The 18,822-nt window shown below is 38.3% G+C and overlaps 1 protein-coding gene across 1 annotated transcript in view; it reads left to right on the plus strand.

The window, feature by feature from the left end:
* The first annotated feature begins 241 nt into the window (after positions 1-241).
* LOC146002180 (odorant receptor coreceptor-like) overlaps positions 242-18,822 on the plus strand; it is a 30,705-nt gene continuing 12,124 nt past the window's right edge. The window contains exons 1-2 of the mRNA XM_083139896.1: positions 242-277; positions 959-1,072. Of these exons, the coding sequence (XP_082996022.1) occupies positions 242-277; positions 959-1,072 (150 nt within the window). The remainder of the gene's footprint in view (positions 278-958; positions 1,073-18,822) is intronic.

Here is an 18,822-nt window from a genome sequence, read left to right on the forward strand (position 1 = left end):
ACTCGTTACGGTAGCTAGCTGACGAGTTGGTGGCTGAAGTCGGTTGCAAGACAAACGACATCGAATATACCGTATTATTGAAACTCACTCGTTCGCTGGCTCTCGAGTCGTTCCGTTCGCTAGCACTCGGCAGCTCATACCCAACCGAGATCAATCGTTTGGTCGAGTCGTTTGCCATAATTGTCGAAGATGGATGTATATTTATGTTTGCTTTTGGTACCTCAGACAAGGATAATGTGAGATGCAAGAGAATACTTACATTCCGGGCCATCTTAGGGTGAGTATGTTACGATTTGTATTATTATTATTATAAACTTGCACATTAAAATAACAGTAATCAGTGATATAAATATGCCGTTGTTAATCAATGCATTTTTTCGATTTCTTAAGGAAATATTGGTTTCCGCGTACACATGCTTGACTTTGTTGAAGACATATTTGTCAAAGTATATTGTATTGCAGTACAAGGTGTAAATAATACTATAGGTTTTTACAATGTTTTTTTAAGTTTCCATAATGACACGGTGCTATATCCACGGAAAACATTACCTTTCACCTTTTCTTGTAAAAAATAATGTAAAAGCACTTTAATGCTCATGGGGTAAGGCGTTAATATATGATTGTCTCATCATATATATGTCATAAGTTCGCAGTTATTGTTGCGATTGATCCATATGGTAGAAAAGCAGCGCAACAAAATTACATTGAAAATACAGAAACACTTTAAAGGTCATAATTGAGAAATAGAACATTAGCAGCGAACCTGAATTATGTTTAACTACAAGAACACTTTTCATGTTGATCAGAATTACAAAATGTATAAAGACATTTTGAAATATTGGAATGGATGTAAAATGCAAATGTATACACACTTACTACTGAGTACTGATAATGTAGAACTAAATTCGAACATTTTTAGCATGTTTTAGTGATGTTTATATTTGCTTTTATGCAACAGGCAGCTACTAGTTGGCAGTGGCAAGAGATTGCAGAATTACCATTTCCCAGGCCAGAGTCAGGAATTGCATCAAGCAAGACTTTCTCCCAAGAAGGGCAGGATACAGTGGAGAGGGTGAGTGTCTTTTTTATAACATTTATTCATGATTTCCAAAATTTATGAAATGTTATTTTTGCAAAAAAAAAAAAAAAAAAAGAAAATGTAGGCATTCTATTTTTCATTGATATGTGGTAAAATTTACATTTAGAGGCGTTCCACCTATTTATAACCATTGATCCAATACTGACAATGGCAGAGGCCAACAAAATTAATATATACACAAAGATATAGTACACATCAGTAATGTAAGTACTAATATAATCTGCATTTTTAAAAATATGTAGCAAACAAAACATTAGAACGTCAACTTATTCCTCTGTGTCTGACACATATACCTTGTATTAACAAAACCTTCCATGTCATCATCACTAAAACCCATAGCAGCCTCCCCGATGGCATAGCGGTAATGCAGTCACCAGGCTCGATACCTGGTTGGAGGCATATAGTGTTTCAGATTCCACTTTAAACTGTAGGTCCAGTCCCAATTAGTCTATCTGTGCATAAAAGTGGACTTAGAACAAAACTCAATCTCAAACTAAAGACCTCTAGCTGTTACAATTAAATGTAATGTATTACATAAATCATGACACCAGTATTCACTAGACTTTAAAAACTGAAACAAAATAAACAAGAGATAAGGTAACGTCAATGTCTGAACTCATTCTAAGCAGTTAAGAACATGGTTGACTGGACGATACTGAGAACTCCTCTCTTCTATGACTATGAGACTGAACTAACATGAAAGTTGGATGGTTAATGTAGCTACATAACAAGTTAGTGAATAACCACTGATTGAGTTTTGCTGTGTTTATAACTGACAATACTCACAATACTTTGCTGCTAAAAAATCTGCTTCTAAATAACAAATTTCTTGCTGATTTACAATATCGGAGATGAAATGCATGACATTATTTTAGAAAGTATTTAGAAAATTGCTCTGTGGAAGTAACTTCCCTTTTGAGGTCCTTAAGTTATATTCAATCTTAAGATTTTATGTTCACATGAACTTGATGCACACATAAATTCCCCTTGCCTTAACAATATCATCAAATTTGTATTTACTGTGCATGTAACCGCAGTTAAACAGAACCAATATGCCAAAATTTGATATATACAGGGTGTTTCTAAAGGTCGTTTACAACGCTTGGGAGGTGATTCCTCACACGAAAACAAGCAAAAAGTCTAAGTTCCATTTTTACGACTGAGGCTTCGTTTCCGAGATAGGAGCCTCGCAAAAGGTGACAAAGTGAACGTCACACCTGACTGGGACGAATACTATAACAGATAGAGAGGCGGTTCCAAGGGAATCATAAAGGAATCGTATGTGCTCAGTCCGGAAGTCACTATGAAAAGTTCACGGCACGCATGCGCAATGGAGTCCTCAAAGGAATTGGAGATTTCCAGCAAGAACAATACATGGAAAAGGTATGTAACGCAGCAAGAAGGACCGTGACAATGAGAAATGCGTTAAAGACAACACATCCCGACCTCAAACATCAAAACATGAGCACCGAACACAAAATCCGAAAAGTTGAGCACGGTTGCATACCCCAGTTACACGCGAGGAATGAACGAATCATGTCATGTGGCATACGAGAGACACATTCCTCCACCAGGAGGAGGGAAAGAAAAACACAATATCAGATGATTGCGACAACGTGTATTTTTACACGCGACAACTACGTAATATCCCCCCCCCACACACACACAACAAACAACAAATGCTACAATATCTTACGCACAGACAGTCCGTGTCACTGTATACGAACTGAAGATGTCACTTTCACCACACAAAGGGGGTGGGAGCAATACCAAAAGTGTTCGCACGCGATCATTGTGATGTAAAAGAGACCAGTTTTGGAAGCGCTGCACAGGCAAGTCTGGCTCTCGTAGTCTACGTTTGACCTTCATGACTGCTGTTCCCGCGAGAGGAGCTCGAAGGGTTGGTTCACAATTGGTCTGTGGTGTTCGTACGGTGATACGGCCAATTTGTGCAGTGTGCCAGTGTTAAACAAAAACAATACTTTGCAGTTCCAGCTCCCTATTACACAGATGGCTGCGTATACGACCCAGCAGCTAGCAGACATGCATCTCATGTATGGGGAGGCACGTGGTAATAGCCGTGAGGCAAGGCGTCTTTATGGAGAACGCTTTCCACATAGACGTTTACCGTCTCACACCTTCTTTCAGGTAGTGGGAAGTCGACTGCGTGAAACAGGGTCAGTGTTACCACCGCGGCAAAAAGTTGGAAGACCCCGAAGTGTACGTACACATCAGTTTGCAGAAGATGTGTTAACAGCGGTCGCAGAACATCCTGGCACCAGTACGCGAGTGCTCGCTCGGGCACGAAACACGTCTCATGTGTATGTTTGGCGAGTGTTGTCAGAGGAAGGAATGCACCCTTTTAAACTGCAGAAAGTACAAGAACTGTTACCTCGTGACTTTCGCCCTCGTATGGAGTTTTGCCAATGGTTGTTGCATCAGCTGGACACAAACCCTCACTTCGGGGCAAACGTATTGTGGACAGATGAAGCCATTTTCACCAGGATGGATGTCTTCAATAGTAGAAACAGTCATGTATGGGACTTTGACAACCCACATGCACTTTTTGTGGCCCATCACCAGCACAGGTTTTCAGTGAATGTGTGGTGCGGGATAGTACATGATCATTTAATTGGACCATACATTCTCCCTGTTCGCCTGAATGGTCTCACGTATCATGCATTTCTTAGTGAGGTTCTGCCTGAACTGTTGGAGACCGTACCTTTGGCACTGCGGCAAGAAATGTGGTACCAACACGATGGTGCACCAGCTCATTTCGATTGTAATGTACGACATTTCCTGCATGACGTGTTTCGCAATAGGTTCATTGGTAGGGATGAGCCTGTGCCTTGGCCACCGAGGTCGCCAGATCTCAACCCTCTCGATTTTTTCTTCTGGGGAGAAATGAAAACCCTCGTATACGACACACCTGTCACATCAGCTGAGGACCTCGTTGCTCGCATCAACGTCACCGCCGCGACGGTAGCAGATACACCTGGCTTGTTTGCTCGTACTCGACAATCCTTGATTCGTCGCTGTCATATCTGCGTAGAAGTAAACGGCAGACATTTTGAAAACCGTCTGTGATTATTGCCCTCTGCAAATACCAGTGAGAACACTCTTGGTATTGCTCCCCACCCCCTTTGTGTGGTGAAAGTGACATCTTCAGTTCGTATACAGTGACACGGACTGTCTGTGCGTAAGATATTGTAGCATTTGTTGTTTGTTGTGTGTGTGTGTGGGGGGGGATATTACGTAGTTGTCGCGTGTAAAAATACACGTTGTCGCAATCATCTGATATTGTGTTTTTCTTTCCCTCCTCCTGGTGGAGGAATGTGTCTCTCGTATGCCACATGACATGATTCGTTCATTCCTCGCGTGTAACTGGGGTATGCAACCGTGCTCAACTTTTCGGATTTTGTGTTCGGTGCTCATGTTTTGATGTTTGAGGTCGGAATGTGTTGTCTTTAACGCATTTCTCATTGTCACGGTCCTTCTTGCTGCGTTACATACCTTTCCATGTATTGTTCTTGCTGGAAATCTCCAATTCCTTTGAGGACTCCATTGCGCATGCGTGCCGTGAACTTTTCATAGTGACTTCCGGACTGAGCACATACGATTCCTTTACGATTCCCTTGGAACCGCCTCTCTATCTGTTACAGTATTCGTCCCAGTCAGGTGTGACGTTTACTTTGTCACCTTTTGCGAGGCTCCTATCTCGGAAACGAAGCCTCAGTCGTAAAAATGGAACTTAGACTTTTCGCTTGTTTTCGTGTTAGGAATCACCTCCCAAGCGTTGTAAACGACCTTTAGAAACACCCTGTATATATTATAATGTCAAGTTTCATGGATTTAGAAGACCACAATTGTTGTTCTAGTACATAATGACACACATATGCCATACATGTTCCAGTAAATCTTTGAAAAAATCAATTTTTTAACACGGTTGTGGGAATTACGGTAGTGATCCACTTGTTTATTTTCACATGCTTCTGTAGTTTGGCAACACTAATCATTTTGACTCCCAGTGTACCTTCGTGGAAGAGTGCAGAAAGTCTGTTCAGCCATTATGTGAAATATATCCATTGTTTACTTGTTATAAAGCTCACATTTCAGTGGAGCACAATAGGGATCCATGCAACCATTGACGAAAAGCATGTATGAATTTTGTAGGAAAAAATAACAATAAATGTAACAAACTAAGTTGTTATTTTCATCATATTGAAATGTACTTCATTAGATTTAGAATTTCCTTACCTCTGTAATGTATTGAGTGAATTGACTTTTTTTGCTAACAAAACCAGAATACTATTCATAGGACATTATTGCTGTAAAACCATGCTAGCATTTAACATGCTGCTGTTATCAAGCTGGTGTGTGTGTTTCTTTTTTTTTTTTTTAATAATCCTGTGTAAACAAAAATGAAAAATCCAGAGATAAGTGGGGAAGTTTCTTTTTCCCATGGCATGACGGGTCGTGACGAACTCCTGATCATTGTCGTGGGTTTCCATGACCAGGTTACGCTACTCTTTCTTAGCTCCCAATTTCCTCACGATGGTTGGTGGCCATGGGTTCTATGGCTGAAATCTTGGGAAAATTTGTTATACTTCCCCCAGGAGACCCAAACCTATGCACATCCCATAGTCAGAGCCAAATGCATGACACAGTGCAGGTTAAACTTTTTTCCATTTATGTGTACGATATATATTTTTATAATCACAGTTTGTTATGAATGGGACAGCCCTATCGGTTAAGCATTAGTAGCAGCCAACGTGAGCATATCACATTGGTCCACCCCAAACATATATATTTTTTTCCATTTTTCTCTTTGTGATAAATGTAATATTTATACTCTTTATTTTTTAGGATTTGAATATACTGCATGGCAGACAGACATAACCCTGGAACATATTGACACTGTGATGTCAGATTACAGGAACTTGCAACGTATTTCAAGTGTCAAAAAGCAAATTTTACTGAAGACTTTCAATGAGAGTGAAGAGAGAGTGCAGTTTTATAGTGGTCCCAGCAAGTTAACCATTTTAATGGTGGTTTCCCTGTGTTGAGTGCACATGGGAGTTGTTCAGCATCCTGAATAGTAGACAAGTGGTCAAATGTCGTGTATATATGACTTTCTATCTGCAATACACTAGGAAACTGGCAAATTTCAGAAAACAAGTCGAGCAGGTGATTGGATAGGTTTGTTTGTTCACAGAAAATATAGTATCCTGATATCAACAATACCTGCCCAATTTGTCAGTGCTAAACCAGGTGATAAAACACAAACAAAATTTTTCAAGTGTGTTGTGCTTTAACAATTTTATGTTTGTCAATGAATAGCTACGAATGTTGTTTTGACAACAGTGGAATTGCTAAACCCATGCAATGAATTCAAACTAATCTATTCTCTAAATATACTATTGTCTATGGTGCAGTTTGGTCATTCACAGATCAACCCATATGCATAAATTTTTCTAATAATTGTAATTTTTTTCCTCTCTGGAAAGTGTGTATGTCTCTCCATATGAAATATTTGTGGATACAAATAAAGTACTATTATAGAAAAGTAGGATTTATTAATTTATATAAAAATAATAATCCTGTGCGTAACAGCCCATGAAGGGCCTTGGCTTACCTACCGGCCTCCCTCCTATGCTTTCCTTCATCACCACTAAGTGTGGAGATCTTCAACCAGGATTGGAATAGTCGGGGGGTCAGCCTGACGTATCCCCAGCCGTTGCAGTAGGTCTTCGCGACCGGATTACGCTTACTCATTCGGAGCTCCCCAATTTGCTCATGATGGTGGATTGCCACCGTCCGAAAATTCCTGGAGACAAATTGGGATCGAACCCATACCGTCCCGCAGCTGCCATCCAAAGCAAAGTGCCTTAGACGGCATGGAGGAGGACTATTAATTTATATAGGTTCACAAAAATAATATAATTGCAGAATTTTGCAGCAAATTACAGACTATTTATAGAAATATTGGTTTGGTAAAAATATCTGTAATTTTACTTGAGAGTATAACTGCTCTAATGAAAGTTGAGGTTGGCAGTGTGATTGGTACCTTCTGCACACTAATGTAAGTTATTTTTTTCTGTAAAATATATTTAAATATGCCCCCAGCATGGCAGTCAATGGCAAGGTTTAGTTGTTTGTGTAACGAAGAGTGGCTCTGCTGTATTGCTTTTTAAAATATTGGCCAAGGTGCTGCCTACAATGAAAAAAAGGTACAGCAGGTTTAGCTTAATTGCTTGTCAGTTTTGATTTGGTGAATCCTGCAATAACTGAACCAGTTACAGGAATGCTCCCTTCATCAGACATTTATTTTTGAATAAATGTAAATAAAACTAAAAATAAAAAGTCTGATTAAGGGAGCATATGATCTGCTGAAACGTCACAATGAAAACTGTGTTTTTATGCTTGTAATGACTGTAGACTACAAGAGAAATAATTCTACAATGCAAGCAATGCGTACACACAAGAAAAATTATTTTTCAGAATATAGTAGTGGCACATTTTATGAACAGATGGAAAAGTTTTCGGAACCATGGAACTTCCTCATTGAGGTAAAATATATAACATAAAACAACATGGGTGGTAATTGGTTTTCTTGGGATATCAACATGGGTGATTGTTGTGCTGTTTCTGTGGCATTAGGTTTTTGCTGAATACAGCATTCATTGTGTGACCAATTCACCTCATACAAATTAAATTTCAAGTACATATACTCAAGAACCTTCATCTCCTCTCAGTAGACCACATGAATATGTTACGTTTACTTGTTTACAACCAAATAAGAGCCCTTCAGCTTCTATGGTGCTTTCCACAACCATTAAGACTGAAGGGTGGCTGTCTAAACAAGGCTAACTGATAAAGTATCAGGGGGAGGGAAATGGTGACAGAATTAACTTTTGCTAGCCAAGTTAGGATGAAATTTCATTTCAGATAGACGATGGTTCACCAAGTAAAATTTTAAACAAAAAATGCAGGCACGACCAGGACTCTACCGAAAGAATGGTTCACCATGTATGTCAAGCTCATCTATGATAAATGTCACCACCTTAATTGTAAAATACATTTCATTCCTTTTGATACACACAACAATCACCACCAGAGATCTTTCAGAAAAGCCATTCACAAATGTCTCGCTTCTCATGCCAGCAGGACAAAGACATCCAAGCAGATTTTCATCCGCACCCATAGGATGTCAGCCAAAGGGTTGCAGAAAGCTTTGAAATATTTTTTTCTTGTGAATTGTTGTATGTTTGAAAAGAAATTGAAAACACTTTCAAGCACAAATAGAAACATTTCCTATAATTGAAAGGAACGGTCCACATAATTTGTCCTTTCAAGTTCCAACAAATGAATGAAGGTAGCTTTGTTACAGAAACCATTGTCACCAGAAAATAAGAAGAAATGTACTTTTAACCACTGTACACCTTCGAGAGTTAATGTTTTCCTTTTTAATCAACAAATGTTGATGCTTTACGTAATATATAATTGATTATTGCATGCAGAAAACACAAATAACAGATATTTGAACCCAAATTATGGCCAGCACAAGTAGAAACCTGCCATCTCCGAATACTTTTGCTGCTTTTTATTAGTAAAAAATGCTTGCATGCACACTAAAATAATGAAAAAACATGGAACTTTCTATAAGCTCCAAACCTAAGGCCCCTAACATAGTTGTGGAATGTCTTGTTGGGTGCTATATTCACTGCCGGGAAGTCTTTGAGCTGTGCTCCTTCACAGTAAAGTAACACGTTAAGGTATAAAATGTTTTACTTCACAAAAACATGTTTCAGAGAGCTAAAAACAACTAAAAATGTTCACAGCAAAACATTTCGCAGGTACAGAGGGTCAAGGGTACCAAACATATTTCAAATGAAGGATGAAAATACCCAAACAAAATTTCTACTTTAGCAAACACTTTTATTGTATGTAATAAACTAATTAGAAAAGAATTTTATTTTGAAAAATTTACTGTTTTAGTTATGCACGGTTCTGCACTTTAGATTATTTTTGTGGGTAGACAGGTATCAATTGTATTTATTTTATTTTGTTTCAATGAATGTGATGGTCACATAAAAAATCTTATGTATTAATAGCACTGTTGAAAAATTGATTGAATGGTTGCAGCAACAAACTTAATTTTAAAACCAGTTTTCATTTTTAAAACATCATCAGCTAAAGTGAACATGTTAACAGCTCAAGAACATTCTTGTGATAAACAAAGCAACTGAATAAATTCACATCATTCCGCTTGAAATCCCAGAACAAAACTGGAGCACATGCTGCATTAAGTAGATGCTCTAATTTTCTACATTACCGAAAGATACATAAACTCACATGTATTACAGCCAGCCAGTCTCAGTGACGGAGTGGTTAGCACAGCAAGCTATAATGCCAGGGTTGTCGGGTTTGAATCCCAGTCAAGGCATTGGTGCTCTTTTTTGAGTATCCCTTCATCAATTTAATTTCATTACCATTCATCCTCACCTTTGCAATTAGCCAAAAGTGACAGAAAAGCGAAGTAATATAAACCAAACTAATCAATCACATATATAACGAAAACGAGCACTATACTTATTAATGTTAGTGTCACAGCACCCTTGCTGACAAGACAATATCTATGCATGTTTGATTTGGAATGCCTAATAAACCAACAAGCACATAATTCAGACAGCAAGACATTCTTGAAGAATGTCTGGTCTTTTAGTACAGTACACATTTCAACATCCCCCAGAATTCTACATATGAACATTTCCTTCTCTGTAAATTTGTGTTTGTACCTGAAAGTAATAGGGATAGTCTAGTTTCAACTTGATGAGACCATTGTCTTTAGTTCAGCAAGATGATTTCACAGAGCAAATCTCATTCACAGTAAAGTTTCTCAAACTATGGGCATTTTATTCCATATACTCCCTTCCCACAGCATCAGCAAATATTATTAACCATTCCATCTAATATTGCACCCATGCAAGGACAATTTTTGTTTAGGAATAACAGACATGTAGACATTAGTAGTAAGACCTTTGACTGTGTTCATATAATTTTCTCATTACTCTCTCATGGGTTATACCTTAGTTACAAACTTCAGGAAAAAGGAAGAAATTGGTCTCAGTAGCTTAAAAAAATAGTGAAACAGATGGTGAAACTACCAGTTGTTTGATACAGTGTTCATCCCTGATTTGTACTGAAATCACTTTGAACTTCCTGCTTGACCACAAAATATAACTGTACATTTATTTTCCAACTCTTAGCAAAATACAGGTAGTTTGAGTGCAACCTGGCATATTAAAGCACTTTTGATCACTAAATTTTGGCCAGGTGCCTAACTTGAATAACGTAATTTTGAAGAAATACATCTCACTAGTCTTTTGTAGGTTTCGGAATGTTTACAAGAGACTGATATCTCATCGGTGATTTCGGTATCACTTGTCATGTCCAGCCTTCTTTTCTTCTGCACGGAAGCAACGAAGTCCATGATACTTATTGGAATGGTTAGTAGCCCACCCAGCGTCGAATAGCATGGGTACCTGGGGGAAACCCTGGGGGGTAAAGGCGGTCAGGGGCGTGATGCTGATCACATCACCCCCACTCACGACCGGATCAAGAAAGTGTGGGGCGTTACCCCCACACCCCCTATACGCCTTCATGGCGTGGTGCTAAGCACAGGGGAGCACTTTTACTTTTACTTTTTTAGTAGTGTTTACATATGAGGGAGGAAGCAGCCATGCATTTTCTTTTTCAATGCATGATAAATTATCCCTTTATTGTACACCAGGTTCAAGCATGAAGATGATTGCAGCAAGATGAGACCTCTCCAATACCAGCCGTACACAAACACAAGCCATATGTTACTTCCCCATCCTCTTTCAATTGGAGTTCTGGGAATGCTTAATCTGAAACGCTGAAAGAAAAATGAAACGAATTAGAATGAAAAATATATGCATAACTATCTGAGGTAATACACTAGTCAACATGATAATGGTTCAGATTGTGTAATGAAATTTGCAAGTTGTACAGAAATATAAGAAATACATTTAGAATACTGAAAGTAAATGTAGGGAAACTGGTAACAGTTTAGTATATCGGAGACACATTTCTTCAATTCTACAGAAGAAACTACTTACGGAAATGAGTTTTTCCAAGGTTTACAACGTTCGTCAAGGTATTTTCTTTCATCGTGGGATATATTTGAGCAAGAAATCATGTATTTTCAAGAGAAATATCTCACCGACGCACAATTGCCATTGCTTTCATTTGCTTGCCCTACGACAACCGGATGCTGTGTACATTTGATAATGTAAGCCCCTGTCAGTGTTTCCAATCCCTTTTATTATTTTTAACTATGCTTGCCTAACCTAACCAAACCTAACCTTATAGGAAATGGTTCGTGGGGCTATCCGTCAGCTACCCGTGCATAATGTACAATTTGCACAAGTGACAAACATGACAGTAGGTATTTTTCGGTGAAGAAGATTGGAAACACTGTATACCCACTACGGTAGTCAACCTCAGCCCGCCACATTGTGTGTTACGAAAGCTAAGAAATGAATCAAAAGAAGTACTCTGCATGTAAAAATATATTTTTTCTTTTCGTGCAAAAAGCATAATGGCACCTTGAACTATGTTCCGCAATACACAATTGGTAAGTACGAACTATTCGAAACAAAATATTCGATTTAAATGTGTCTCCGATATACTAAACTCTTACCGAGAAACTAATTTGTACATTTTAAATATGAAGAATGCATTAATTCATGAGAAATTGTTGTGAAAAGTATCTTGTGCAGGCCACAAATCACTGATGTATGAAAAATGTTCTATATTTGTGTAGCACATCAAGGAACATGTGGAAATGTTAAAGTATCCAAACCTACTTAAAATGTAAAATTAGTAATACTGTATGTGTATGCACATAGGAGTATAATTATAACGCTAAGGGCACCAACCCTAACCTACTGACGTAAGCCTACAGAAACATGTTGAAAAATCGATCTGCACATAAAAACGAGTTAAATAATAATGAAACATGTTCAACATGTGCTTATAGTGAGGTACGGAATTCGATTCAAGTAGAAAATAATGTGTATCATTATAACAATGGAATTGGAAAATTGGAAAAACACAGTAACAATAATGAAAATCATTCTTAAATACAGGTGGAGATTCAAAGTACGTAATACAAGTAATACAGTGGAATAACAAAATTAGGCTAAAAATGCAGAAAAGTGGCTTAAAATAGAAAAGAAGCAAAATACAGACACACATAAGCACAAGTTGTATTTTTTTGTGGTTACTTTCTGCTTTGAGTATTTTTGTGTCGAGCAATAATAGAAATGAGGTCTGTGAGTAACACAACATCCAGACCTGATTAACTTTTGTGTACCAAACTAAACGTTTTCACCACTAGGCACCGTTTTATTAGATTGTGCGTCTTCGCACAATTTCGCATGTTCACAACAATTTAAATTAGATTAGATCGAAGACATCCTTGCTCATGAATGGTGCATACGGTTTTAATAAACTCATAACTGTGATTTTCATTCAACAAATACAATAATTATTTTTATATTAAGAATAGAATGGATACTTGCCTTTACGCAGCAACAGAACTTCACTTATTCTTCAGATCTTTGTCAACCGTGGAAGAGTTTTACTGCTATTTCCAGATGGCACAGCACGGTCATTAATTGTATGCGATGTCACCCACATTTTATACATTTTACACTTAACACATCCGTCCATTAAGATCATACGTGAAAAAGAGTATCGAAACATCTCATTCTGTATTTCATTGCAGACGAAACAAAATTGTCCGAGATCAGCTGTGCATGACCGAGATGGAAAAAGTCGCAACGCCATTGGCTAATGGTACAGTAGCCTCTCTTGCCAGCCAACATTTAACTCGTATGCAACTCGAGACCCCCAACTCGTTAGCTGCTCAACTCGTTCAGTTTCAATAATTCGACTTTCGGCTGGCAACCGAGTTGGCTACCGAACGAGAAGACTCACTCGTTAGCTAGATGTTGACTTTCAATAATTAGCTCCCAGAACAGTATTATGAAATGTATTTGCTGTTGCGTAAGGATACGCAAAACAACGATATTCTACATAATAGTCATAAAGTGCTCATTTCATTTCTCATTAATAAAACAACAGATTTTTTTTTCCATAAACCTGTATGTTAAGTAGGTTCTAATTTATGTTTGGCCATTTATCATTCTTTATAATTATCATTCCAATTAATCATAAACATACATATGCCAGTTGATTTTTAATTTCACGAAAACGAGAAAAGCAGCCACTTCTACGCTTACACATGCTGTGCAGGTAGTTTGAGGATTCGCAGGTGGAAATAAAGCTTACTGTATTTATAAACATTCAAATTCTTCGAAGCCTCCCCAATAGCGTAGCTGTAACGTCGCCGCCTTGTGATTAAGGAGTCCCGGATTCGATACCTGGTGGAGGCACAATGTGGCCACTTTAAACTGTAGGTCGAGAGCCGATTAGCCTTACTGTGCATAAAGCGTACTTAATGCGTCCTGTAATGTAGAAGCCTCTAGATATTTTCCAATAATAATGTCTAATCACAATAGTAAGTTAGACGAAATAACTCGCATTTTCACAACAGCTACCAATATTCTCGTTTTTCTTCATCACTTCGAATATTTTTCTCGAAGATAGCTGCTCATGCAAGAAAAGCAATTCAAAATTAAAGTAAAAGTTCGACTACATGAATATCCAACGACATTTACAATATTGGAGTGACTGAATATATAAAAATTGTTGCTTTGAACGGAAAGTAAAGGCGTGGTGTAGTGCTTAGAGTTCTCAACTGGACATCTAGTGGTCCCAGGTTCGAGTCTTCTAACGAAGTGTTTCTTTTTTAATTCTCCTTTTATTAAACTAGAGCCTTGAAACATTATTTGTAAAAGCAGCGTAGAGTGGCTACATTGTTCTGCATCTGGAATTTACTAACAAAAAATAAACAAATAAATGAATTGACACATGTTGAAAGGGATATTTTTACGTATAAGATCGTGAATTATTTTACTCTAACGATAATTATGTACTGCTTCAAAGACATTGACAAATATTAATGAAATAACTATTTATATTTGTGGTAATTCAATATATGCTAATTTTACCCCTTAACCAACTCCAGTTCAATGCAAGGATACCTCCACAAATATCGAATGAAAAGTTTTCATCGTGTGCAATTCTCCATTAAATACACTAACAAGTGAGGTTATCTAAGTATCCCCCTCCGATTTCCATGAAACTTGGCAGGTGCATAGAGGGCCCAAAGGAAGAAATACGTGTTTTTGTGTTTCAGCTAAAAAAGAATTTTAGGGGGCATCCCCCGTCTCAAATGTCAAGATGAGGAGAAATTGAAGTGCGGTCTGACCCCGAAACCACGTAAATATGGCATAGGAAGAACACGCACATATAATTGGAACGCACACAGCACAGAACTGTAGGAGTGGCGGTACCAAACGCAAGTGCTATCGTGAAGGACGATGTCGGTTCAAGTTCTGTGCTAATAGTACTGGCAGATACACAACTGGGACACTTGAGATATGAAGTGCATATCACTGTCAAACACAGCTCTGAGCTGTGTGTGTTCCAATTATATGTGCGTGTTCTTCCTATGCCATATTTACGTGGTTTCGGGGTCAGATTTCCACTTCAATTTGTCCTCATCTTGACATTTGAGGGGAGGATATTGCCCCCTAAAACAGTTTTTTAGCTGAAACACAAAAACACGCATTTCTTCCTTTGGGTCCCTCTATACACCTCTGCCAAGTTTCATGGAAATCGGAGGGGGACACAGGGGTCAGATCCCCACTTCAATTTCTCTTCATCTTAACATTTGAGGGGGCGTTTTGCCCACCTAAAACCGTATTTTAGAGGAAACAAAAAAACACTTATTTCTTCCTTTCTATACACCTGCCAAGTTTCATGGAAATCGGAGTGTGACACTTAGATAATCTCCCATGTAAGTTGCTGACCAAGGCAGATTTATTAAGAAATAATAACACTTAACAAGTAACGTTTCAACCATGTATCAGGGTCTTCCTCAGACGAAGAACTCAGGGTTTAAACGTTACTTGTTAAGTGTTTTTAATATGGAAACAAGGCTTAATTATATTCCCATTAAATGTTTCAGCCGATTCGTACTATCTTGGTTTTCTTTGTTACAAACAAGAATTCTTTGCACATTATGTAGGAGGAGAGTTGCATCTACCTTTCACACTGGTCAACTCCTCCTAGCTCTTCTCAAGAACGAAAGTTTGTAGGGTAGTGATTACCGTTGTAGATTGTCAACCTGATGGCCGTAGGTTCAAACCCCTCCGGAGGCAGAAATTTTTCGTAAGTTTTAGAAATATTCCGTTGCGTTCATTGTCCACGCCGTGTGAAACGGAATTATTCAGTTTCGAATTAACGATGGGGGGAGGGGAAATATTAAATAACAAAATCTCCATTTCAACGAACTGAGAAGTGGAGACAAATTGGATAACTCTTATAAATATGAAAATTACATCCATGCGTTTAGCGTTATAATCGCAGGCAAAATTAAATATCTTACGTGGCAGATTTTATCTCGCTCTGATCTCAGCCAAAAGGCATTTCGCATCGATCTAATACATTCTCCAATTCATTTCAAAATATTATTGAACGTTTCATGTCGATAATTTGATCAATGCATGAATTCTTGACGCTCAGACGATATTTTCTACAAATACCTCATCTCCCCTCTCGTCTCCTTTCTCTTCTAATTCTCCTTCTTCTCTCCCCTTCTTCTCCTCTGCATATATATCATATCGCCTTTCCTCCTGTTCTCGCTTCTTGTCTCCAACCCATTCTTCTCCACTTCTCTTATCTCCTCTCCTGTCTTAGATTTCCGACTCCACTGAACTCTTCTCCTCTTCTGTTCGTTTTGCTCATGTCCTCTCTTTTACTCTACTCTCAACTCCCATCTTCTCGTCTCCTCCTCTCCTCTCATCTCCTTCCCTCCTCTCTTCTCCTCTTTTCTCAATTTTCCTCATTTCTCCTCGCATCTTTTCCTTCCTCCTCATTACTTCTCCTATCCACATCTGTCCTATCTTTGCTTCCCTCCTTTACTTTTCCTCTTCTTCTTTCGCTATCTCTTTTCTCCTCTCATTTGTTGTCCCTTTTCGTTTCCTCTCTCCTCTTTTCCTTTGTGTACTCATTAGCGATGAAATACTAGAAAATCGATTTTCTTTCTTTTAGAAAGAATTTCTTATTTGCGACAAATTTAATATTGATATATTTATTTTAGAGTTTATACAATAATACTTGGTTTTATTCCTTTCGCGTATTTCATAAATATCTATTGTGCATATCGCAACCCTGAAATTGAGCCTAACTCTACAAGCAACCCACCAGCGCCTTACGTAATTTGGGTTGCCTAGTTTAAAATGTCGTTGTCCTAAAACTTTTGAGAGACGCTGTACAGTACCACCGAAGTAGAAGTACGAAGAGCTAACAACCTATACTCCGTCCCAGCTAACTGTGGAGCAGGGGAACGAAAAGAAGTCTCTGCGCAAGTAGTGACGCGAGACGGCTCCACCAATGAACACGTAAGAGGAACGAAATTGCGTGGAGTGGGGGAAAGCGACTGAAGTTACCAGAATTCCCATCAGCGTCTACTGCTTCTCTCTGGCTAATTGATTTCCTTCGCTTCTCTTATGCGCAGCCTTGCTTCACAGTTAGCTGGGACAGGGTATAGATAATTTTGGGGTGAAGAACGAAAATGTGTCCAGCCATCTTCACAGAGGTCACTTAGTAGATTTCCCGAAATAATCTGTTGGAAAAGATGTGATTTCTAATGAATGAAATACATTCAATATTGACATGCGGGTTCTTGTATTTAATTATTTATCGTCCGGCCTCTATCTGTAATTTTTTTGAATGATGAAACATAGGTACTCTAAAACTAACAAGCATTATATTACATGCCATTCATTCATGTTAACATTGAAACTTACACTGATTTCGGTGCGGAACTTGCTATGAGATTTAACATCGACCCCCTCCCCTTCCACTCATTTTACAGCCTTTGTGTGATTTCAGTTCTACAAGAACGTGGTAGTTCCAAAGGAATTTCTGATAAAAGATTTTTCGCTTTGCATTTTAAATAACACATTTGTAAATTCTTTTGTCCGATTCATAATTGCTACTTACGAAATTCAAAGACGTCCTTTGCTGTGATTTCAAAGTAAAACAATGAATTTTTTAACATTGTACTTTCCAAGGACTATGAGGAGACGAGACATGTCTCATTCTTGCGACTGTGTAATTCTTCCACTTGCTAAGGATGGACGCCAAGTTTAAGCCACGAGGTCTGGTAGCCATACTATGGCCAAGTATTAGAGTTATGCAGCTATGTGGATATCTTATATTGGATTTCTACACCAACAATAGCCCTTTCAGAGTAACAATGCGAGTAATTTTCTCTGTTGTCCATATGGCAATTGCTATACTCCAGTGTTTGTCCAGTGTTGCTGCTGCATTCTTGAACACTGAAGATTTTAGGGAGTTTGTTTTCGTCATATCATTGTCAATTTACAATATAAACACTGTTATCAAACTTTTGTCCATATCTTTGAGGAGGATGAATTTCTACAAATCTCTGACCTTGTGGGACGATATGGAGTTTCATCCTTTGTTTAATGAGTCTGACGAACGGTCTCGTAATAAGACGTATTCGGTAAACAAGAAACTTCTCGTACTTTTCAACGCCATGGCAGTAGTAGATGGTCTTATATGGTGTGCATGGATACAAATCTATCCAGATATGAAGGAAATTGAAGATGGAAATTCTACCATTGTTGTAACATATCGAAGACTAATTATTGTTGGATGGTATCCCTGGAACATACACACCACGATAGGATATATGGCTGCGTTTAGCTTTCAGGTAAGAAAGCCATTGCTCTTGTCTGATCTTTCGTCGGGCGGACTTTATGCTGGTAAGGGAAGTGGGGAGCAAGAAGACAACAGCGGTGGCGCTGAGGTTACGACGTTGCTTGCGTGTCTTTCTACAGGCTTCTGCGTTTCTTATCGCGCTGGATTGATCGCTTCCCCGCTCCTCACTTCCCTTAACAGCATGTAGGCCGCCTGCAGTAAGACTGGACAAGAGCCATATTATATAATCTTCTTTCCACTTCATCTCTCTATTACTTACAGATATGTACTGGATTTTCTGGATATGTACACAGCGACGACGTCAGTTAAATTCGATCGAGTGGTTTCACGGATAGAGGAATCCGTCTTTCGAGCTTGCTTCTCAATAATGTGGTTCCTAGAGAAAAGCTCTTCCATTTTCGTAGTATATCGTACAGGAGCACATTTTCAAATAAAGGTTTACAGAATGTTTACATATGAAACAGAAGTTGTGCAAGATTATAACTTTTTGTGCGTGAAAAGCCGGAAGTCAATTACCAAGGAAACTTTCCTTTGCCGGAAGGATCTTCTGAATTTCTGGGTAGAATTTGGTAACGCGGCAGCTGCACCAATCAAAACCCTGTAATTTAACATGTACATGTAATGTAGCATGTATACATTACTAACGCGTTTAGGTAAATATTGCGTTACACCCTCATGTGAAACAATAATATTATGTTTAAAATATTACATGTAAAAGCAATAGTTTTGTCATACTATGAAGTCAAATTTATTTA

This window comes from Lepisma saccharinum, chromosome 18 (assembly GCF_977018435.1).
Source record: "Lepisma saccharinum chromosome 18, izLepSacc3.1, whole genome shotgun sequence".
Lineage (NCBI taxonomy): Eukaryota > Metazoa > Arthropoda > Insecta > Zygentoma > Lepismatidae > Lepisma > Lepisma saccharinum.